The sequence below is a fragment of the Aricia agestis genome, chromosome 11 (genome assembly GCF_905147365.1).
Source record: "Aricia agestis chromosome 11, ilAriAges1.1, whole genome shotgun sequence".
NCBI lineage: Eukaryota > Metazoa > Arthropoda > Insecta > Lepidoptera > Lycaenidae > Aricia > Aricia agestis.
In genome coordinates this window covers 2139374-2162418 of record NC_056416.1, presented here as the reverse complement: position 1 = coordinate 2162418, position 23045 = coordinate 2139374, and the positions used below count along the sequence as shown (strand labels likewise).

The 23045-nt window shown below is 37.2% G+C and overlaps 4 protein-coding genes across 5 annotated transcripts; 2 read left to right on the top strand and 2 right to left on the bottom strand.

The window, feature by feature from the left end:
* Positions 1-1108: 1108 nt before the first annotated feature.
* On the top strand, positions 1109-2144 carry LOC121731975. The gene has a single exon (XM_042121690.1). The coding sequence runs from the start codon at positions 1324-1326 to the stop codon at positions 1978-1980; it is 657 nt and encodes a 218-aa protein (XP_041977624.1). The 5' UTR covers positions 1109-1323; the 3' UTR covers positions 1981-2144.
* Positions 2145-4476: 2332 nt separating this feature from the next.
* On the bottom strand, positions 4477-6214 carry LOC121731974 (YEATS domain-containing protein 4). The gene is made up of 4 exons (XM_042121689.1): positions 6078-6214; positions 5653-5934; positions 5170-5356; positions 4477-4797 (listed from the first exon to the last, which is right to left on the bottom strand). Exons 1-4 carry the CDS (start codon positions 6123-6125, stop codon positions 4619-4621), a joined length of 696 nt encoding a protein of 231 aa, XP_041977623.1. The 5' UTR covers positions 6126-6214; the 3' UTR covers positions 4477-4618.
* A 197-nt stretch (positions 6215-6411) lies between these two features.
* Positions 6412-11028, bottom strand: LOC121731971. 2 transcript variants are annotated; one of them, XM_042121685.1, is made up of 8 exons: positions 10790-10877; positions 9630-9680; positions 9042-9202; positions 8734-8947; positions 8491-8608; positions 8234-8301; positions 7540-7713; positions 6412-7287 (listed from the first exon to the last, which is right to left on the bottom strand). In XM_042121685.1, the coding sequence occupies exons 2-8, from the start codon at positions 9630-9632 to the stop codon at positions 6739-6741; spliced, it is 1287 nt and encodes a 428-aa protein (XP_041977619.1). In that variant the 5' UTR covers positions 9633-9680; positions 10790-10877; the 3' UTR covers positions 6412-6738. The 2 variants fall into 2 exon arrangements, with proteins under 2 accessions (XP_041977619.1, XP_041977618.1); XM_042121684.1 differs by lacking the exon at positions 9630-9680 and having other exon boundaries at positions 10790-11028.
* A 2790-nt stretch (positions 11029-13818) lies between these two features.
* Positions 13819-22157, top strand: LOC121731972 (dnaJ homolog subfamily C member 1). The gene is made up of 8 exons (XM_042121686.1): positions 13819-14053; positions 14497-14645; positions 15050-15221; positions 16350-16573; positions 17232-17406; positions 18115-18336; positions 20513-20662; positions 22006-22157. The coding sequence occupies exons 1-8, from the start codon at positions 13922-13924 to the stop codon at positions 22096-22098; spliced, it is 1317 nt and encodes a 438-aa protein (XP_041977620.1). The 5' UTR covers positions 13819-13921; the 3' UTR covers positions 22099-22157.
* The last annotated feature ends 888 nt before the right edge of the window (positions 22158-23045 follow it).

Genomic DNA, 23045 nt, shown 5'->3' with positions numbered 1-23045 from the left:
CGATATTTAATTGCCCGTGAGCAAGGAATACCTTACACAAATAATAATAATAAGAATACTTACTTTTATTTCCAGCATCGCACGAAACATCATGAGCTCCAATTTGCTCGCCATCTAATCCAGGTTCTAAATTATATTAGTTAGGGTGTTTGACGATACCTAATATTGAAGTGTAAAATTGTATACTAACATGACATGAATACCTTGTTACTCATCCAGGCCTAGGGGCTGTTTCACCACTTCCTGATAAGTGCCGGATAGGCTATCCACAACTCAACTTGAAGATAGAGTATGGAGTAGGTATCTATCAGATAAGTTGTGATCAGATAAGCCTATCCGGCACTTATCAAAAACTGGTGAATCAGGCCCTAAGAATGTTAGATTATCATGTCGATGTGGTCAGAAAGAGTCATTAATTACATCGAGAAAAAGATGGGGGCTGGGGCTATACCATGTGTAATGTATTGATTGCGATATGACAAAATGTGTCCCCGAAGGTCAGCTCAATCGATGTTAATAACCCTCTAATAACGGTTATTATTTGTGGACGAACTACGAACTAATCATACGTAGTACTGTAATTTGGTACTTACCCGCGTCACAGCCCACAGGTGGGAAGATTCTCATAGAAATGGCTGCACACGTCACGGCCTTCCAGGTCCAAGGTGCTTTTCCTATCACCAAAGATATCGATTGAAGGTCCAAGGATCTTCAATCGAATCCTTGCTGAGCAGACTGCGATTGAGTACCAATGGTATTCTAAAGATGCTGGCTGAAAAATATGACTCACCGATACTAGAACATTATTTAAGGGTTCTAGTTAGAAAATAAATGTTACTCAAAACTAATAAAATACTACCCACTAACCTAGTTCTTAAGATATTTGTTACTAACAATTTGGGCCTTAGTAGCTCTCAATAAAGAACTTATATTATTATTATTATATTCTTTATTCATTCATTTTTGTGATTTTTGCAAATCTTCAATTTGAGAAATAGGTAATTTTGCCGGTAATTTCTGGTGACGAAAAGTTAATATTTTCGTAAAACTTTGCAGTTTACAGACCTATCATACTGCATAGTTGCTGCATAGGGTAGCAACAAGCAACCTCTTTGGTCCTTATTCAAAACAAAAAAACATAGGTACTTAAAAACAAACAATATGTCAATGTCGCTATCGCAAGCCGTATCGAATCAATAGACACCGATGGAAAGATAAGAAAAAACGGCTCTTCCAGTGTCCACCCTCTGACGCAAACGCGCGTGAGCGGTACAATTACCGCGGGCCGGTCCCAAGGTCGCGGGCTGTGTGCGGCCGGACGCCATGTTGCCCGGTCCACTCGCACCCCTCGACGTCCACAAAACGCGCGCGCTTTCCACCATTTACGCGCCAAGAAAGTTGAAGTCGCGCAAACATAAGACGGCCAGATCCAGGATGCTGGAGGATGTACCCATCAAACCCAGCTTATCTCCGTTCCATCCGCTGCCAGCTATCGGGCAACATGAGCCCAAGGTGCTAGTTTTCGATATCAAGCCCGAGAAGCGCACGATTAAGCTGCACGATGTCAAGCCTCTGACGCCACTGAACGTCCACTACTACAGGAAGAAGGAAGTGGAGAAACCGCAGCAGTTGATACGAGAGAACACGTACGATGTCCTCGAACCCACTTACTTGAGCGCTTCGAAGGGGAAAGCGAGAGAAACCAAACCGTCGAAAGACGTAGCGATGTCGCCAAAGACGCGGTTCAAAAACGCCGCGCTGCAAGTCGCGAAACTTACCTCGAATAAGGAGAGAGGGAAGTTACTCTGCTTGAGAGAAAAGGAGACTTTCACGATATGTCAGGATGAGGATAAGTTTAGGCTTCATCGCCTACCCCAGAGTCCTGTTGAGAAGCTAGACAAGCTCACGGAGATATTTCAAGGGCTGGAGATGAAGGGGAGGCATAGAGATAAGTTGAAGAAAGAGAACAGTTGGTTTTAAAATGCTGTGATGCAATATGTCCGTTGATGCAACGGACATAATATTTATATTTTTGTATGGATTGCAGTGTTGGAACTTGGAAGTGATAATATTGATTTTTAACAAGTGTTGAGTATATTTTTAAACAGATTTATAACACAAAGTTTTTTGCTCAAACACCACTGATGTGCAATTAAAGTTGTATGTTTTATAAGCGAAGTTTTTCATTATTTGATTCAAACTCAAGAAAGTAGTTTCTTTATTGGAAATGGCTATCAAGACAATAAAGGTCATCATAACATCATCCCCCATTATAAAATATATTTGATCCCCTTTCAAGTTCAAATGCCGAACTCGAAGGTAAACAAGTTAATAGTTAAAAAGCTGACCTTGACTCGATAAGGAAAGGCCAAGTGTTATGGTGGTTATCGGCATTCTCAATCGCTTCGAAACGGCGAAGGGTAGGTGAAGTACTTATACTGAAAGTGACTAACCGCCTTGCGTGGGGCCACGAACTGGGGCGGTATCGGAAGAGATCCACAAGCAACGTTTAGGCATTAGAGCAGTAGTTGCCAAAGTGGTCCAGGTGGACCCGTGGTGTGTGGTTCCCGCAACCTTGGGAAAAACAACCATTGAACTGAGCTGAACTGAACTGAGCAATGTAACGCCGCTACGCAGATTGCCCTACTGTATTTTTTATTACGCTAAAGTTGCCGGTTGGGAGCGGGCGACAAGCAACCGCACCCCGCATACGACGTGTCGTCGCGACAAGTTACTGGTTTCTATGTATTTCTATGAAATACCCTGCGCAGCTAGCGACATGAAGCTAGTGACACTTAGGTATTCATAGAAATATTATCTAGTAGTGTCGCGACGACACGTCGTCTGCTGCAACTTCATGTACTTAGTCGGTTTCCAACTTTATCAGAACTTGTATTCATGGTAACGTTGGTAATATTTCACGTGCAAAGTACTGAATATATCTTGATAAATTTATGATGGTAGTTAAGAATCTGGTGAGTCTTGCGTTCCATGAGGAAATAGAGTTCTTACGATTAGGCGTCTACGATTCCGCAGACTTCGTGGCTTGGTCGTTAGGATTACATCAACTGACTAATCCACTTAGTACTTAGTTGTGAATCATAGTCACAAGACTATTAAATTGATGACTGGGAAAAAAAATTGATGTTCCAAAACAACACTTTCTACTCTTGACTATCTTTCTTTATTATTATCTTTCTTTTATTGATACTGGTAACTTTAATAACGTCGTTACGACTTACGCAACTATTTTATAAGAAATTTAGTTATTAATCATCCTTTAAATGTGAAACAAAGTACTTAAATCGTACTCTAACAATACAAAAATACGGAAAATACCAGAACAGCGAGTGCATTTATATTGTATCTTGTGCAAACGAGGGCGAAAAGTAGGTCATGCAGGTAGCGTGACTAGCATGCCAGTGGCCAATTATTTTAGGGCGCTATATTGACATGGTATAGTGTCATTACATATAATATATAACCTCATCGGTCATTACATTGTTACTGACATTATCTGGATTACTTTATTGTTCTATAACGACTGATGATTTTTAAATGATTATTGAAACCATTTGATGGCTTTATTCCAGTAAATGTTGCATTTATATTGCATTTGCCTATAATAAAGTCATTTCGAAAATAAAAATTAATTGGATCGTAAAATTATTAGAAAAACTATAAACATTTGTAATAAAAGTCTAATTAATGTTCAATCTCCTTCATAATTTCAATAGATGGCGCTATTTTTGTGTTTATTAAGCGTCTCCCGACTCTCCCAGACAGACGCGGCCTGCGGTGGCGGTGGTGGTGGCGGTCAGTTGGATGGCTTGGCCGCGTGTGTCTGTGTCGTTCCTAGAACTCTCAAGTCATCCAACTGAACGCCACCGCCACCGCAGGCCGCGTCTGTCTGGGAGACGCTTAAATCAGCAGTCAGCACACAAGTGTCAGCATAGAAAGAGTTTCTTTCTATGGACGAATAGAGAACGTGACGTGGCGCGGAATGGAATGGAAGCGACCTCTTGCACATAGCATAATGAACTTTAATATCAATAGTTTAACACACAAATTCAATACAAGCCAAAAAATTGGATAGCATTGTTTTTAATTTGTGTTATACTGTTGACATAAAGTTCATTGAGCTATGCAGTACATTTTCGTTGCAAAAAGTCCCTTTCATTCCATTCCGCGGCGCGCGGCTATGAAATTGAGCCTAACGGTCATACTTAGAGAAATCTAATGATTACTTATTACTTTAAAATTAATTAAAATATGTAGACCATTAAATCAGATAGTACCTGGAATCTCCATTTTATTGTATTTATACGTCTGCAATTGCGAAAATAATAATGCTAATTAAAGTGGTAAATCTGCATAAAGATTTAAACATAGAATCAGCATAATAATTAATAACCATTTAGATTCAGTAATAACAATTCATTTAATACTTCATTATAAGTTTATTAAATAAAGTTTATAACTTACATATTATAGGTCTTGGATATTCGTGGCTTGCTTAGTTAAACTGATTTCTTCTTTAATATACATCAGCAATCTGTATTTTTAGTTGAACTCTGCCACTTTCAGTCTTGCATAAATGGATGTTTTCAAATCACTTTTATACACTTGTTAAAATACCTGAACCTGGATTATTTTGCAATTTAGATATTTCTTCCTTGAATTTGGCTATTGTCTCCTTTGCAAGATGTAACTTTTCCTTCAATTCTGATATCTCTGACCTAACTTTAGTTTGAGCTACTACAATTTTCTCCAATGTTTTTTCTTTTTTTTCTTCAACTGAAAACAGAATAAAGGACATAATATGTATTAAATTTTAACGCCCTGCAACATTCACGTTTTTATTTCTCATTTAAAAATATAAATTTCCTTTTTCTGTACAGCTGTGGTGTGCAGAAAAAAAAGTGAACCCATCAATCTCCAAGCCGCAGCTGGCTGCCGCATAACAATTGAAAATTTATTGTGCCTGTGATACCAATGATGGAGGTGCTACGGGTCCATACATTTTTTATCTTGAGTATTGAGAGTAAAATTAATGATATGTGCTTAAGTTCTGCCTCTACATTTTTATCTTCAGTATTGAGAGTGAAATTAATGATAGCATCTTGGGTAGGGCCCAGACATAAATTAGCAAGTATTAAAAGTACTTACAATTAGTCTCATGTGTCCATTGTCCGTTAGTAATGGGTTTGACATTATTCAGTAGGTGTTGCATCAACTGTGTGGGCTCTTGGAACACAATCTCCTCATAGGACTCGCTGACTAGTGTGCGGCCTACTGGTGGTGTGCCTTCTGTCACCGGAGATTGGAATAACTTGAGTATATGGTATAAAGTAACCTGAAAAGCAAGAAATATTTTTAATAGATACACATGCAGCTTAATTGTTGTGTAAATATATCATTGTAGCTATGGTGACCTTCATCCATACCAATGAAAGTACCTCTTCACCTTAAGCCACTTGCACTGTGCTTAAACTATTATGACACACATAGGTTAGCTTTTAACCTGGGAAAAAGAATGGATTCTGAGCGACATACTAATTTCAGCGCAAGAAAGATACGGGCAAAATATTGATGTTGCTACTACTAGTACTTAATAATTTGCTCTTGCAAGTCTTTTTAGTGTATACTTACAGGTCGTTCATTAGGGTCATGGAAGTACAGTTTGATGACAATCTCGAACTCTCCCCAGCCGGTTTCTGTGAGCTCATATGGTGGCTTCGTTACAATTCTGTTTGGGTTGGCGTAGCTCTCGTGCAGTTTGAAGTGTACCTTCTTGATGTAACTAGACATGTCCTCATTGGTATACGGCTTGACGTATACCGTCCATTGATGAGTATGGCCGTCCTCCTCACGTTTTTTGCCGAAATACCGGGCAATGTTACCGTACACTATCGGTTTAACCACTGTAAGCCCCTGCAAGTTTTAATCTGTTTAATGATCAAAATATAAGTGCTATGAATACCATACGATGATATATTGTGGTAAAACACAACGTTCTTGTTGTAAAATGAAGAATCGTTTCAATTTAATAGCTTAAAATTAAGTAGCAAACTAACTTTTATTCTGCCACCAGAATCCGGACCGAAATCTGTCGGAAGACTCATTGAATTATCAATTTTTCAATTCAAGTTAATTATCGCTTCAATTTGTGTATTTTTTTAATAAATTTGCAAAACTTACAGAAAAATGCGGTTTACAAACAAAATAACTTCTTCTTCTAATGTAAGTGTCAACTGTCATGATTGACATATTTGACATTGACAACATCTCATATTTTTCCTTCTTTTGTCTAGTTTGACATCAAAAATTTGCCATGACTAATATTTTTTTAATAAAAATATAAAAAAATGAAAATTATTAAGTTGGAAATAAAATTGAATAAAACCAAGCTTTGTGATTAAGATATTGTAATATCATTTAAAGCGAGTGAACAATGGTTCATCAAGCTCAGAATGTACCTTATATCTAGGTATATTTTATTAATATTATAACATTTTAAACTAACTACAACATAGACACGTCTCGTTATGAGCATTCTAACATCTCCAATGAACACTCTTTAAAAGGTAATCTGGCAATCGGGGTTTACTCTAGGCCACATTCATTTATTTATTAATATAGAATCTATACAAAGGTCATAAGTTTTTCTATTGCCTATAAACAACTTCGCTTTAACAATTGACACTCATACAGCCATAAAAATTTATTGTTTTGAATTTAGAATTTATGCTCCGTGCGTGTAGTTTCAATATCTGCAAGTAGTGGATCGTTTTCTTCCTCGAGTCTAGAGGATCGAGAGCTTAGCCTCGAAGCTGAAACTCTTTGAGTAAAGGTCAGTAAGTTCGGTACCAAACCGCCGCAGGGCGTGGCGGGCGCTGACCGGGAGGACACCCTTGACCCTGGCGAAATTCTTGAAGTTCTTCCGTGGTAGCCCACAGATAGCGGCATGTATAAGCTCGATTTTCTCATTTTCGGGTTCTTTTTGATGGGGTCCTGGCGTCGCTGTCGCCTCTCCTCGAGTTGTCGTCGGAGAGTTGACTCTCTGGACTGCGTCGGGCTGGTCGGTTGCGGAGGAGACTCGCAGGCGGCCGCGTTTTCTGGTGAGGCCGGGAACAGTTGTCGTATGCCGTACATCTCCTGGTCGTATATGGAGTCGTCGGTGTTGGAGCGCCGCGGCGGAGGTGACGAGCCCAGACGCGGCTTGCAGCCTCCGTCGCAGTACATTTCACAGTCTATCAACTCTAGCTCCAAATCAAACGCTGGATCCTGTAAAATTAGATAAGCAAACTTTTAATTATCATAATTCTATAGTAAGTATATGTACTTATTCACAGTCAATCCAAATCTTCAAAAAGTAAACTAACCATTTTTAGGTGCATAATATTTTATTTTTGTTTTGATGTGATTATGATAAGGATTAGTACTTAGCCTCATTTCCTAATCTACATAATATTATTATTTATTTGTTTATTATAAACTAATCCACAAAAAATCAAAATCATTGTGTTTTTGACTTACTAGTGGTTGTACTGGAGAAGTTATGAGATTCTCTCTGAAAGTGCTGCCGTTAGTCTCCCGCCGTCGTGGTTCTGCTAGCGATGAGAAGGAGCGAAGCACTCCTCGCCCGCAACCAACACGGCAATCACCGTAGCTGCTCGCACATGAGTATGGCGGTGGTATCATAGTATTGGCCTGGAAAAAACGTTATGTGTTATTCCATTTAAAGATGTCAGTCTAGTGCTTAAATTATTTTTGGCTTTTTTTTTATGAAATAAGGGGGCAAACGAGCAAATGGGTCACCTGATGGAAAGCAACTTCCGTCGCCCATGGACACTCGCAGCATCAGCAGAGCTGCAGGTGCGTTGCCGGCCTTTTAAGGGTGAATAGGGTAATAGGGGAGGGTAGGGATGGGAAGGGAAGGGAATAGGGGAGAGTAGGGAAGGGAATGGGGTAGGGGATTGGGCCTCCGGTAAACTCACTCACTCGGCGAAACACAGCGCAAGCGCTGTTTCACGCCGGTTTTCTGTGAGAACGTGGTATTTCTCCGGTCGAGCCGGCCTATTCGTGCCGAAGCATGGCTCTCCCACGTATAAATATGTGGCTGATAATTTTTTGCGACGGAAAAGTAAGAGTCATGTGTATATTTAAATTAAATTGTGTTTGATGAATAATATTGTGTTTTAAAATTTAATCGTCTACTTAAGAAGCTCACCTCATTTGCAGCATTGCAAATAAAACTAGAGTTGAGTGAGTCTGCAGTGCTAGTGGCTGACAAAGACCCTGGAAGGAATGAAAATTGATTGTCATTTATTAGACATGGAATTTTTATTTTTTAACTGAGCAAATAAAATGGGTCAGTGTTTGGTTACCAAGTTGAAGCGTACCTTGGTGGGCGGCGGTAGCTATGATACTTTTACCCAAAACAGCTATTTAGGACATGCATGATCGAACTTAAGCTACAAGATGTACCTGGTGCTCGAATGACGTAATTCCTGAAGTAATGGACCATCAAGTAACTGCCACCAGATTTACCATCACCTTCTCCGCATGTGATGACCAGCGGATAGAGATCTGGTTTAGAGGTGACCTGAAATCGTAATTATTAAAAAATTTGGTAACAATTTAAATTTAAGGCGTGTCGCGTGACTTTGTGACGTTAAGGGTCCAACTAGCAATTATATATTTTAAAAAGTAACAACAAAGAACATATACCTCTGAATATGGTGGTGGAGCCTGGTGAAAAGATCCACAGCGGCTGTACCGAGGCGGTGGATAGACAGAGCCAGCTGAATCCCCCTCAGATCGGTTTCGCGGTACGCAGCAAGCAAACGAACACATATAAATCCCACTTGGACGCCTATATATCAAGCACCAGATGCAGCAAAACAAAATTCCAACCAGCGTACCCAGAAGAAATAAAACAGGCCTGAAATAAAAGAATGACGCATTAGAAAGTCGAGTAAGTTGCAAACTTACATTTTTATTATTCATTATTAAAAGAGGAACTGTTTAATATCTACCATTCCGAATACCAGGCGATTGGGAGCGTTTCTTTGAACTCGTCGATAGGATCTGGTGAAGGTTCAAGTGTCGAAGAAGCGGGTGAGCAGCAGCTCTGCTCGCAGCAGAACCAGTTGGGAGGGCACAGCTGGCCATCGGCACAAGGGGTCTTTGCAGCGCACTGAAAATATAATCAGTTCTCCACGTTAAAATTATGCAAAACAGGTCAATATGAGGATGAAGCATGATGAAGGTTTATGCGGAAATATAGCAAGCTCAATAGATTTCCATTTGAGGTGAACAATGGCAAATTTTTCAAATAAAAAATGTACAACCTAATTCTGATTTTACACTAAACATGCTCATTAATAACTTAATGTAACTAAGTATCTATAAAGCCTATCCTATATAATATATTATGACAGTTGGTAAGTAGCGTAGTAAATCGCAGATATATTTTTATTTTTTCCGATATTAAGCTCACTGCTCATCATTAACAAACAAGCCACATTTTGTGAATAAAGCATTTTAGCAAATTGGTAAGTGCGCTGTGCGAATTTGCGACGATCAAGATGCGCACACAATTATTTAAGTATAACTATAAGTACCATTGTATCCTAATTTTATTCTTCCGTCTTTGATCCAAAAGCGAAAGAGACCTGTATAAAATAAAATATTTTATAAACTACTTACTTATATTAAAAGCGGCCACAAATAAATTGTAAATACTATCACGATAGTAGTGTTATTGAATAATTTTTACTGAGGTAAGTAACAATAATTTTAAAGTTCGGGGACTAAACTATAAATACCGAAATTTGTTAATACAATAATAAGAGATACTTAAATCTTAATGTTAGCTTCTAAAATCACAAGTCGCAAATATTATTATAACACTAGCTGACCCGGCGAACTTCGTTTCGCCTAACAGTCGATTCTTTAACTTTTGTATGGGAGTATAGAAAAGTGTTGTTTTTAGACATTTTCAGGAAATTTTAAAATTATTTTTTTTAGAATTTTTCTCCCCGTAAGAACCATCCTCGTACTTCAAGGAGTATGTTAAAAAAAGAATTAGCGAAATCGGTCCAACCGTTCTCGAGTTTTGCGCTTAGCAACACATTCAGCGACTCATTTTTATATTAAAGATGACACGCTTGTATCATAATACAATATTACATAAGTATATTATATTATATACCTTAAAATGGTTACGAACATGAAAAGGCGGGAAAATTTGACGCCTAACCTACTTCCGCGCATGTCCTTAAAACCCAATCGATTCGGCTGTCAAAATAGTAAAATGCTTGGATTAGATCCTGGATTTCCCAACAAATAACAAAGTATGCACAAAAAATATAGATAGGTACTGATGCACTCCTACAAATAGCAAGAAGTTACAATACCAATTTATTGTTGTAACAGTAAATTAAGTTCCAATATTACCTAAATAGGGTAAACTACAAGTTCTAATCGGAAAATTTTATATTAAATTATCAACAACTGCCCGCTATTAGCTATGTATGTACTACATGTACACAGTTTTATACTATTTAGTGTAAGTTGTAAGTTGTAACCATAATAATTCATAAAGAGTAAATTATGGCCGAAATCTTACTACTTAATACGAGAATTCACAGAAAATTATATCAGTTTTCAATAATCATGAAAAATATGCTTCTTCATAATATTATAAACATACATTCATGCTTATTTTAAAAATATCATTTTAATACTTTTAACACATGCGGCTTAAACAAAAACCACTCACTGCTGGTCTGCTCAGTAAAACCCCGATATATGAAACGAGAAACAAAAAGAAAACCATGGCTATCACTAAATAGCGTGTCGGACGCGACATGGAACCACAATTTTTGCCCTCGTAGGCAGCATCAGGGCAAAGTGCATTTGCACTCGGCGACGCATTGATGGAAATTATTGAACGTATTCCATATCTACGAAACGCGTCATTCCCTCGGAGGAGGGCGCACGACTAAAATTCCTATTGTGGCGGACTGAACTCCCCGCACCCCTTCTGTTTTCACCCCCGTCACGTCACCCCTTCTATAAATAGCTCAAATTCTCATTTTACTAGGTTACGAGTACTAAGTATGAACACTAATTATTGCAGATGATTATGTGGCGTCTTGGCACGTTTTAACACTTATTAGATGGAAACTGTTTAGGTAGCGATTATTTGATGAAGTACAACAGTCAATTATTATCGTCGAGATTTATTCCGTACACTGATCGTAGGATTGCCAAGCGTTTTTGACATAATTACAGAGGGGCTCATTTTGAAGAAAAATCTGCTTTTGGTGATGTGGTGGCCGCAAGATTATACTTCAAACAAGCTAGGTTGTACAAAGTTTCCTCAAATTAAATGCATAATTATTGCTCCCGAAATTATAATAAAGGTGGGACAGACAGACGAAATATTGATGAATAGGAGAGCAATAAGGACTTTACTATAGATACCGCATTTATTTACAAAAGTTTAATGATTAATAATAGTGTCGGTCCTGAGGTCGGTACTCACTACTCAGTAGCTGTACTTAGTTGTATTCTCTTTGTCAGTAGCACGCTCGCGCTGGACAGCGATGCTGGACAGAGCCTAACCGGCGCTGGTGATCCAGAGGTCGAGCCGCGAGCGTGTAGAGCAGAGGTTCCCAAACTCCTTTGTTTCGTGGCCCGTTTTTAAGGTGTTAGGTCATAAAAATAATAAATAAAAAATAAATAAAAAATGTTTTATTTCCGAGTAGATTTTAAGAAAATACTTTCAGAATGTTAATATTAGCTACGGTGCCTACCACCGGTTCGGGAACTATCCCGGCGAGAAGAACCGGCGTAAGAAACTCGCACGGGGCCCACTTTTTTACCAAAAAAAGTGAGGTAAAAAAAATAATCTTTTAAAATAAAATTTACAATGCTGTAACTTAAAATTATACAATGTCAACATATGGTCAACATACATACATAGTAGGTCATGTACTATAATGTAGAAGTAGCCTTGTAAGCAGCCATCCTACTCCCAAGATGTGCCATCGTTTATGAAATCATTGACCTTATAAGGCTTTGGCACACAAACGCTCTTTGACTACTTTCTTAAATTTATTAATGGAAAGATTTTGAACGTTTTCTGGGATTTTATCGAAAAGGCGTGTACATTGACCTTTAAAAGATTTACTGACTTTACTAAGTCTGATCAGTGGCAAATCTAGCTAGTACTTATTTCTGGTGTTTCTACAATGAATGTCACCTTTGGCTTTAAATTTACATATATTTTTTCTAACATGTATTACATTATCCAAAATGTATTGAGGAGCTCATAGACTTAATATATACTGTCGGAGGAGCTACTGTCATAATAATGTAGACATTTTGTAAATCAAACGTATAGTTACGTTAGTAACATAGAATATCATTGAACGTATAGCTCGCTTCTGCAGCACAAAGATAGTATTAATATCGGCAGCGTTTCCCCATAAAAGGATACCATATGACATTCTACTGTGAAAATAGCTGAAGTATACTAATCGTGCAGTGTCTTCGTCAGAAATTTACCTAATCTTTCTGACTGCATATGCTGCAGAACTGAGTCTATCTGCGAGTTTAGCAATATGAGGACCCCACTGTAATTTGCTATCTGGTGTAATACCTAAAAATACAGTAGTGTCCACCAAATTCATTTTCTCATCATTCAATAGTACATTGGTTTGAACTTGCCGTACATTGGGCAAAGTAAACTTTAAACATTTAGTTTTCGTAGAATTCAAAAGTAAATTATTAACATTAAACCAATGTACTATTTTTGAAAGAGTACTATTTACCTCGTCGTAATTAGACTGTTGTCTCTTCACTTTAAAAATAAGTAAAGTGTCATCAGCAAAAAGTACTATTTCATTATCATTATCCTTAACTAATTAAGGTAGGTCATTTATGTAGACGAGAAAAAGAAATGGGCTAAAATAAATCCCTGTGGGACACCTAATTCTATTTTGGTTCAATTGGATCTCTTATTATTGATTTCAACCCTTTGAGTCCTATTTTTGAGCTAAGATGTCAAAAGGTTGAGTGCTGAGTCCCTTAAGCCATAGTTGTGTAATTTCCTAATCAATGTAGCATGCTCGACACAGTAGAAGGCCTTAGAGAGGTCACAGAAGACACCTAAGGCATCCTGCGATCCCTCCCAAGCTTCAAATATACTACATAGAAGACCTATACATACCAGCATCCAATCATCCATACTGCGGACCCCCTAAGCACACCCTCCCCCTACAATACCAATCCATAAACTTTTCACTGGTGCTTTTCATCAAATCATCTGCCTATGCCAGGGACGCAACATTAAATTTTGAGCATGCTACTAATCACAAAATTATTGGGCTAGGCTAGGGGCATTATATTTTTAAATATGCGCGTCAGTATTACAAGGAAAAATATTATTTGATGGTACGTCTACGACATAATATTAGTGATTATTGCATAAAGTTAATATACCTAGCGGAATATATTAACTTTATGGATTATTCAGAAGTGGCAAAAAAACTAATTATATGGACTACAATAATTGTGGACCCCCATTTTTTGTCAGGGCCAATGGTCCACCTGGACTACTTTGGGATTCACTGGTGTAGAGTGTATATATTATTAATCAAGCCCTATGGCCTTGGCCTTAATCAAGCCTTAATAATTTACCACCGATTCGAAAATATTTTTTGCTGATTTGAAAAATACTGTAAAGAAAACATTCTGTCACTGTCATTTCATTTTTAAGTATCAATGTCAAAAACAGTTGGTTTCGCGTGTCAATCCGATGATGGACGGGATTTAAATTAAATAAAAATTATTAAATCTTAATATTTAAAAGGGCTTTGAATTATTATAAATCAAAGTCATAAAAATGCGTTCCGAAGTATTCATTTTGTTCCCCTTGATATTGTGTGCCGCGGCATGGGACGACGACGATTTGGAAGTGTTTGACGTGGTAGAAGAAGTGAATCAAAACTTCTATGAAGTTTTGGGAGTTTCTCAGGTATTTTCCTGCTTATTTTATCTCTATTCTCTTTTTGTTTATATGATCTTTTCCCCGGGTTAGTTTCTGAACTGGTTGCGGTCATAGATAATACAATATTGCGGTGTAGTCTAAGCGTCGGCAAGGGGCAAAGATCTTTTTTATTTGGTATAATATACGTATATACTCTGTAAACCGCAGGAAAGTGAATGAGTTAAATAATGCCGAGCTAAAAATCTAAATTTGTAAATTACGAATAAAAAATTGTCTCCTATTTTCTTCTATTTTAATTGCAGAAAGTTCGAAAACGATCATACTGCTTTAGTTTATTTCCAAATAAAAATTTTAATGGCTTTACACAAACCATTAATATTTTATACAAAATATTACTTATATTATCTTTTCATTTTTTGTAAAACTACACACTTGTGATTTGTGTTATTAAATTTTATTTTTCTGTATAGGATGCACCACAATCAGAGATCAAAACAGCATTCAAGAAGCTTACATTGAAATTACATCCGGACAAGAATAAGTCACCAGATGCTGATGTACAGTTTAGGAACCTTGTATCCGTTCATAATATACTCAAGGATCCTGGGAAGAGAGAAAAGTAAATACTCACTATTTTTGCTTCGAAATAATAAACAATAAAAACTTAAATGAGCCACATTTTGAATCATTCTGAGTTTTTCCTTAGCCTTTGGATATTATGAAAGATAATAGTTATTAATAAAATTGGTATTGTTATCACTTTGTATAAAAAGTGTCTTTTGTAAAAATTCATCATACCATAGACAAATGAAAATATCTGGTCTCTGATCATGCTAATGAATTTTTTTTTTAATACTTTATTCACTTTACTACAATTGTTTTACAGTATACATTATTACGCCAAACTGAACAAGCAGTTTGTAGGCGTTCCGCTAAAACACAAAAATTACATGCAATTGTAATACAATGATAATTATACAAAATATAATACTAATTAATACTAATAAAATCAAAACTTTACAGGTATAATGAGGTACTTAAAAATGGTCTTCCAAATTGGCGTTCAGCTGTGTACTACTACAGACATGTTCGTAAGATGGGTCTGGCAGAGGGATCCATTATTCTGTTCATACTTATTACTTTGGGTCAGTATGCTGTTGGATGGGCAGCATATGCTGAGAAGAGGTATACTGCTGTAAGTAATTAAAATAAAATATTTATAATAATACCAGCTGACCCGACAAACATTGTTTTGCCATATAAATCATTTTTGGTATGAAAAATAGATGTTGGCCGATTCTCAGACGGGCCAGACCTACTCAATATGTTCACAAAATTTCATGAGAATCGGTCAAGCCGTTTCGGGGGAGTATGGGAACAAACATTGTGACATGAGAATTTTATTTTTAGATGTTACAACTGCACCATAAAAAATTTTGTTTTTAGAATGCTTGTGGGAATGTTTCTTTAGCATTCTAAAGCCTAAAAAGCAAGTCATATTTGGACTTAAAAGGTGTTGTTAACTAATTCCCACGCCACAACATAGACACAGCAAAATAGCAGCTGGGTTTTATTTTTTTACTAGCTGCTGCCCGCGACTTCGCCCGCGTCAGCAAAATGTGATAACAAAGATAATAAAAAAGAGAAAAAAAATCCTCTTTTTAAGGTTTTTTTATAAAAAATGTTGTTTTGGTGTCTGCACCCTATACAGGGTGTATCAAAAACAAGTGATAATACTTTAGGGTGTGTACGTGTTCCCTGTAGAGATTTCACTGTGAAAGTAGCAGCGATGAAAGACCAAAATTTTTTTTCACTTTTGTATGGGCAACGGCCCGAGCGTCACGAGTTTCCCCATACAAAAGTGAAAAAAATTTTTGGTCTTTCAGCGCTGCTACTTTCACAGTGAACTCTCTACACATACACACCCTAAATTATTATCACTTGTTTTTGTTACACCCTGACACTCCAATTTTATTTATATGTATACAGTGTGTAACAAAAATAAGTGATAATACTTTAGGGTGTGTACGTGTTCCTTGTAGAGAGTTCACTGTGAAAGTAGCAGCGCTGAAAGACGAAACAAATTTTTCACTTTTGTATGGGCAGGGGCCCGAGCGTCACGAGTTTCCCCATACAAAAGTGAAAAAAAATTTCGTCTTTCAGCACTGCTACTTTCACAGTGAACTCAATACAAGGAACACGTACACACCCTAAAGTATTATCACTTATTTTTTTTTACACATTGTAGATGTAAGGATAAATGGTAATATTACAGTTTAAACAGTCGATAGCAAAAATTACATACTATCATTGTTTCTTTTAGGAGCAAATTTTAAGTTCCAGAGGAAAGAAACAAAGGAAGTCAGGTTTTGATACGGGTTTGGCGGAAATTTTGGAAAACCTGCCAAAACCCAGCATAAAAGACACACTTCCGTTTCAAATACCGCGAGCGATATGGTGGTCGATTACGGTGTTGCCTGCAACAGTCATGGAACTGAAGAGAAAGAAGAAAGAAATGGATGAGGAGGCAAAGAGGAAAAAGAAGAAGTAAGTGATATTTTAGCTGGCTATAACCGTACATTTTTCCGGGATATAAAGTATCCTATGACCTTTCGGGACTCAAAGTCCCCATGCCAAATTTCAGCAAAATCGGTTAAGCTGTTTGGGCGTGAAGAGGTAACAGACAGACAGACGGACAGATAGACAGATTTTGCATTTATAATATTAGTATTAATAGTATTAATATTAACATAATATGATAATATTTTGGTATGCTAGTCCAGTGCAGTCATAGCCTACAAAGAATATAAACCTTCCGGCCAAATTTTGATGTATTGATCCTTGTTAAAAATAAGAATACACCTATTTTTTTCTTTTATAATCAATCAGTACTAAAATAATTAATGGACACTACCCGTCGCCGGCGCGTGGCTCCCGCGACCCTCTGGCGCCACCCCCCGCGTCACCCCTGTTCCACCCCCAAATTATCACCCAATTTTTTTGGTTAAATAACTCCTAATGATACCTAAGCCCCAAAAATATTTGGCCGGAAGGTTTAATTGCATCCTGTATGAAAGTCAATTGTAAGCTGCAAATAGTAACAAAAAATCTATAAACTCTTCTTAACATTTAATTTATAACCGCCAATTCCTAATCGCGTAACGTAATACTTGTATCCCGGAGTCAAATATTTTCATTCATTCAGGGAAGAGGAAGAGGAGCGACTGCGTTTACAGCGCGAGGAGGCGATGGCGGAGGCGCGCGCGGCGGCGGGGGGCGCGGCGCGGCGCCGGCGCGGGTTCGTGCCGCCCGAGCGGGAGTCGTGTCTGCTGGATCCCATTGATGATGGTGATGCGCCCGTCGTGAAACCTGTTGCGCCGGTGAGTTTGAGTTCTTCTTCTTTAGGCGTCTCGTTTAGGAGTTGCCAGGTCAGAGTGGAAGTGCAAATGTCAGTATATCAATTGCCGTGTAGTGACTAGGCACGGGGGATGACTTCATGCGATCATGAAAATACAAGTTATAATAAAACAAAATTATGATTTATGAGAACAAGCAAATATATATAAAGCAGTATGTTTCTTAGGAGCTTGAATTGTTTATGAAATACCAGCTGTCTAACTGTCCAACTTTTTTTAAAAGTATTTATCAAGTATTTTACAATATCGTTATCCTAAAAACCGTCATATTATTTTTGTTGTTATTTGCATGTTGGTCTCTTTAAATAGTAAATTATTTATGCTTTTAACGCTCTTTAGCTTTTTGAATGCTCCTTAGCTGTCTTACTTTTGTGTTATCTGTTCTTTGTCAACATTTGATCGTAGACATGCAATTTCCAAAACAGAATTACACAGCCTATGCCCTTTTTGAACAAAAAACTAGATATTCTCTATTGCATCGTTTTAGTCAACACTCTCGCCAGGCCGAATTTCTTTTATGAGTATAGGCCACTTAAATTTTGCCACCCCTATGTACGAACTCTGCCGCCATCCTAGGACACTCATAGGCCATGGCAGATACTGCCTACATGAATCCAGAGCTGACCCTCTCTATCATCCCTTATCGGCTAATTCCTATTGCATCCTCTACAGGTAGTGCCCGTGGTCACCGGTGGTCTCTGGACGGACGACGACTTGGCGGAGCTGGTGCGGCTCGTCAAGAAGTACCCGCCGGGGGCGGAGGCCCGCTGGGAGAGGATCGCGGAGGCGATGGGCCGCGCGGTGCCGGAAGTGACGCACATGGCCGCCAAGTTGAAGGACAACTGCTACAGGCTGCCTGAGCAGGAGGAGCCGCCGCCGGAGGCACCTAAGAAGGTAACAAGGGACCATCGATTGAGTACATCACGTTATTTCCATGATTTTTGAACTCTGGGAGGGTTTGTCACAGGTCACATATTTTGTTGGAAAGAGTGACGTCACAAATTTGTAATTTTACCAACTATTATCTACTAGCTGTTGCCCGCGACTTCGTCCGCGTGGACTTCAGTTTATAGCGCGCGATGTCAACAAAATTGGTGTCAAAAGCTTTTATAAAAAAAACCCTGGTACCCCTTAAATCAATACAGCTGTGCAGTGTGCAAACAATAAGTACTTCATTTTTGTATGTTAAACTTTATATATTATGCCAAATTTTAAAGCTTATTTAGCCCCCCAATTACACAACTTTACCCATAAACTATTTATCATTGATAGGTTTAGCCCCAATTTCACCAACGTCTGTTAGTGTTAACAGCTTGTTAAAATATCCTGTCTTCTCTTTCATTCATATGAAAAACAAAACAGCTAACGTGATACTAATTCGAGCATTAACTTTAACAGTCGTTGGTGAAATTTGGTCTTAAGGTTACGTCACTGCCTGCACAGATAAAGTACTGAGTTATTTAATACCGTAGAATAGATATAACAATCGAAAAAAATCGAGACTTAAATGTAGGATGATACCACCTCTTATAGAAAGACTTTTGCTAGCGCGATGTAGAAGACGCACGGCGCCATCTATTATGAATTTTTTGAACAAATTTACGACCCTTACAACCCTTTTTTCCAGTAAAAAAGTAGCCTATGTCCTTTCTCAGGCTTTAGACTATCAGTATACAAAATTTCATTACAATCGGTTCGGTAGTTTTGGCGTTTGGCGTGAAAGCGAGACTGACAGACAGACAGACAGACAGATATTATGAATACTTTCGCATTCATAATATTAGTACAGATTATGTGCACACTGCACAGCTGTTTTTGGGTATTTTGATTAATTAAGGGCCGCGCTACACCAGAATGGCAGCGGCGAGGCGAGCACTTTCAGCGCTGCCATTCCGGTGTAGCGCGGCCCTAAGAGGGGTACCACTTACCAGGGTTTTAAAAAGTTTTTAAATTTGACACAAATTTTGTTGACACCGCGCGCTATAAACTAAAGTCCACGCGGACGAAGTCGCGGGCAACAGCTAGTTATGAATAAAAACAATAATATATAATAAAGTAGGTACCGTATGATTAGTTCTGTTATAATAATGAAGTAAAAAATAAAGCGCCATCTGTTTTCATATATTAGAATTAAAATGTTGATTGCATTGATATATTTTCTGGATGGAATATAGGCCAACACAACACACTCGAACTCCTTAGAAATGCAGTAGGAGTTCTATAAGATAAGATAGATTGATTATTATTATAGCAAGTGATAATATTATTAAACATAATATTCTAACGTATTAAAAACTATAAACAAAAACATAATAACTAATAAGTATGATTAGTTTTATGTTCCAACGAAGTAAAAAAAAGCGCCATCTGTTGAATCGTATTAGAACTAAAATGTTCATTGCATCGCGTCGATATATTTCTGGATTTTTTATAATATTATACATAAAATATATTTAAGATTTTTGAAATATTATTTTAATACACATCAAAGACCCAGGAACATTGAAAACTTTTTGTTCCGCCTGCGGGACTCGAACCCAGGACCCCCGGGATGAGCGCTGGCCACGCGCAATGCGAATTCATTTTCATCGATATTTTCATGGAAATAAGATATTTTCCCACATCAAAATGTAGCCTATCTCCTTTCTCAGACTCTAGAATAACTGTGTACAAAATTTCATTGCAATCGGTTCAGTAGTTTTGGCGTGAAAGCGAGACAGACAGACAGACAGACAGACAGACAGACAGACAGACAGACAGACAGACAGACAGACAGACAGAGATACTTTCGCATTTATAATATTAGTATGGATTCTGTGATTTTACATCTAAAAATTAAAACTTCAATATTTAAAAATTATAAATGTGATGTCACATATTTTAGGACCCCTTCCTCTTAGTCAAACCATGTCACACTTCATCGACCGTCGACTTTGCGTCCCGGGAAATAACAGACGATAATTTTTATCTCGGTATAATGTACCCTGCGTTATTAGGCGTAAAGATGCGGACAACATCTAGTATAATAATTATAAAGACAAAAACAAACGTTTTTAATTATCATGATTAGGTGAAGACGCGCAAGACGGAGGAGACGTCAGGCGGCAACTGGGCGCAGAGCCAGCAGAAGGCGCTGGAGGCGGCCCTGGCCAAATACCCGAAGGGCGGCGCCGGCGACCGCTGGCAGAAGATAGCGGCCGCCGTGCCCGGGAAGACCAAGGTATGAAAAAGTTTGCCTAGTATCTAATTAGCCGTGTCTTTTGTGGGTAGTAGGTAGCTAGAAAAAAAAGTACATAAGTTTTGCAAAACAGACGATACTATTCGTGTGTATATTTTGCAGCTCCTAAGTACTGATCGGATTTTTTAGTAAGGTGTCAGTAGATTCGAATTATGTTTGCGACAAAGGAGAGTGACCAAAAATGTATGGAGTTAGGTCCAAATGTCCACCACTAACGAGACCTATCTAACAAAACTGGCTACTAAATACTGAATCATTATTACCAGACCGCAATCAAAAATATGCTGTCAGTAAAAAGTTATGACTGAATGAAGATTCATGTTTTTTACCATTGTATATGAAAAATATTCCTGGGTGGTCATCTAGAATAAAAACTGTTGAAGTAACAGATAATTCCTTCTTCGTGATAACGAAAGATGCGAAAGTCCAGTAAACGATAGCCAAAGTCACAAGGAGTTAAAAATAATAATTCACACGTAAAGAAAGAAAGCAAACGATATTATGTATATTGATATTATAATATCAATATAATATCATTAGCTTTCTCTCAGTATTAGACATAATTATACATCCAATACTGAAAGTTACTCTATATTTTAATGGATAATAAGTCAATATGGGTCTCGTTAGTGGTGCATATTTGGACCACTTCAGTTCATTCTCCTTTTGTATTGAGTTATACATTGGTATAATAGTACTCCCCGACTAAAGTTTTCAATCCGTTATGAATTATGATCAAAAACCAACACTATAAAAAGTTTTCGCAATCTCATTTCACTAAAGTCAAACTAATAGTAAATTGATTTACTAAGAGATTTTATGCAATTTTCAATTTGTAAAGAATTATGCAATATCTTTTGTAAGGTGGCAATAACAATTTCACGGTGATAATTTCGTTCCGGTCAACGCTGCAAGACCAAACAATACTTCTTTTCTTCTTTTTGTTTTTGCTACGTAACTATTGTTGGTACAAAATTACAAACTGTAGACACATTTTACCGTAAATACTCTTTGTATTTCGTATTTAAATTAAAATGTTAAGATTATTATGTAAATAGGATATAAATAGGTAATAAATAGGATATTTTTGTAGCATGTTCTTTTAAAGTTTTAAATTATTTTAAATTATAAATTGCTAACATTATTATACAATTATACCTTTATAATAACTAAACTATTTAAGTGCTTAAGAAGTTTTGTAGTTAGCATAAATGTTCTGTCAGAGATTAAATTACTCCAATCACACTAAATTACTCCAATCACACCGTTTCAGAGTCTAATGATATTTTCAAAATACTTTATTTATGTGTTACTGTCGTTCTCAGGAAGAGTGTATGCAGCGGTGTAAATATTTATCGGAAATGCTGAAGAAACAGAAACAGAAAGAAGAAGAACCTAAGGAGGACCAAGAGGAATAGTTTTTAACGTTTTCGTTACCAGTGATATAGTTAATGTGAATAAACGAAGTATAGACATATTATGGACTGAGTTTTTAGCCAACTTTTGCACCACAAAGGAAGAAAACAATGTAAGGGGTATGATATAACCATATACCCGCATAAATAGATAGTCGCTGTTAAGCATTTGTATTAATAACCCACAAAAAATTGTTTTTGTTGGATTATGAATGCAGTCTTGTTTTAAATGATCTAAAGAACATGAGTGCATTCATAATATGTACGTATTTTTTTACGTTTTGGCGTTTAGAGTTGAGTTTAAAATAATCACTATGTTACTGAGCGCCTTTTTTTCACGGCGTCAATTGCATTTTATGTCACAGGTAGGTAGGTTTGCAGGGTACCTGAGTAAGTACCCCACCTAAAGTTTGTGGTGATCGATTGTTAATAGTATTTTTTCTCTATGTAAATATTTTTTTTATTTCGGTTACCATAATGCTTTCCATGTTTTTACTCTTTAACAATATATTTTATTATTTTATTAATATATTATAACTTTGTAAACTGTATTTCTTATTGACTACCTACTAGATATATCTTATATCTTTGTTGTTAAATGATAACAACACAGGCAATTGTCAGTTTTTTACCGGTTACGTTGTAGTATGAACTTTAAAATTTCCGAGTTTGTTATTTATTATGAGTTTCTTTATGATGTATTTTAAATCTACATGACATTTACAATAAAATATCGTATTACAGTTAGTCTTTATTTCCATTTCAGACGGGTTGCTTTGCATACATTTGTATGGAAACGGTTGATTTCATATACCAATTCTCATCTAGTATTTAACCCGTCGATCGTGGGAAAACGAGACACAATAGATATTCTATTTGTGTCTCGTTTACCGCTGAGCGTATGGGAGTTGATGAATTAAAGGCGTATTAAGTGTCTGATAGACTTACGA

Coding starts and splice junctions, on each gene's coding strand:
- LOC121731975 (XM_042121690.1), top strand. CDS start 1,324: ATGTTGCCCGGTCCACTCGCACCCCTCGACGTCCACAAAACGCGCGCG.
- LOC121731972 (XM_042121686.1), top strand. CDS start 13,922: ATGCGTTCCGAAGTATTCATTTTGTTCCCCTTGATATTGTGTGCCGCG. Junction 14,646..15,049: donor GATCCTGGGAAGAGAGAAAA/GTAAATACTCAC, acceptor AAAACTTTACAG/GTATAATGAGGTACTTAAAA. Junction 17,407..18,114: donor TCGTGAAACCTGTTGCGCCG/GTGAGTTTGAGT, acceptor CATCCTCTACAG/GTAGTGCCCGTGGTCACCGG.
- LOC121731971 (XM_042121684.1), bottom strand. CDS start 10,879: ATGTCGCGTCCGACACGCTATTTAGTGATAGCCATGGTTTTCTTTTTG. Junction 9,203..10,789: donor TTTTACTGAGCAGACCAGCA/GTGAGTGGTTTT, acceptor TTATATTTTCAG/TGCGCTGCAAAGACCCCTTG. Junction 8,948..9,041: donor ATCGCCTGGTATTCGGAATG/GTAGATATTAAA, acceptor CTTTTATTTCAG/GCCTGTTTTATTTCTTCTGG.
- LOC121731974 (XM_042121689.1), bottom strand. CDS start 6,125: ATGAGTCTTCCGACAGATTTCGGTCCGGATTCTGGTGGCAGAATAAAA. Junction 5,935..6,077: donor ATTCTGGTGGCAGAATAAAA/GTTAGTTTGCTA, acceptor TAAAACTTGCAG/GGGCTTACAGTGGTTAAACC. Junction 4,798..5,169: donor ATGGACACATGAGACTAATT/GTAAGTACTTTT, acceptor TTCTGTTTTCAG/TTGAAGAAAAAAAAGAAAAA.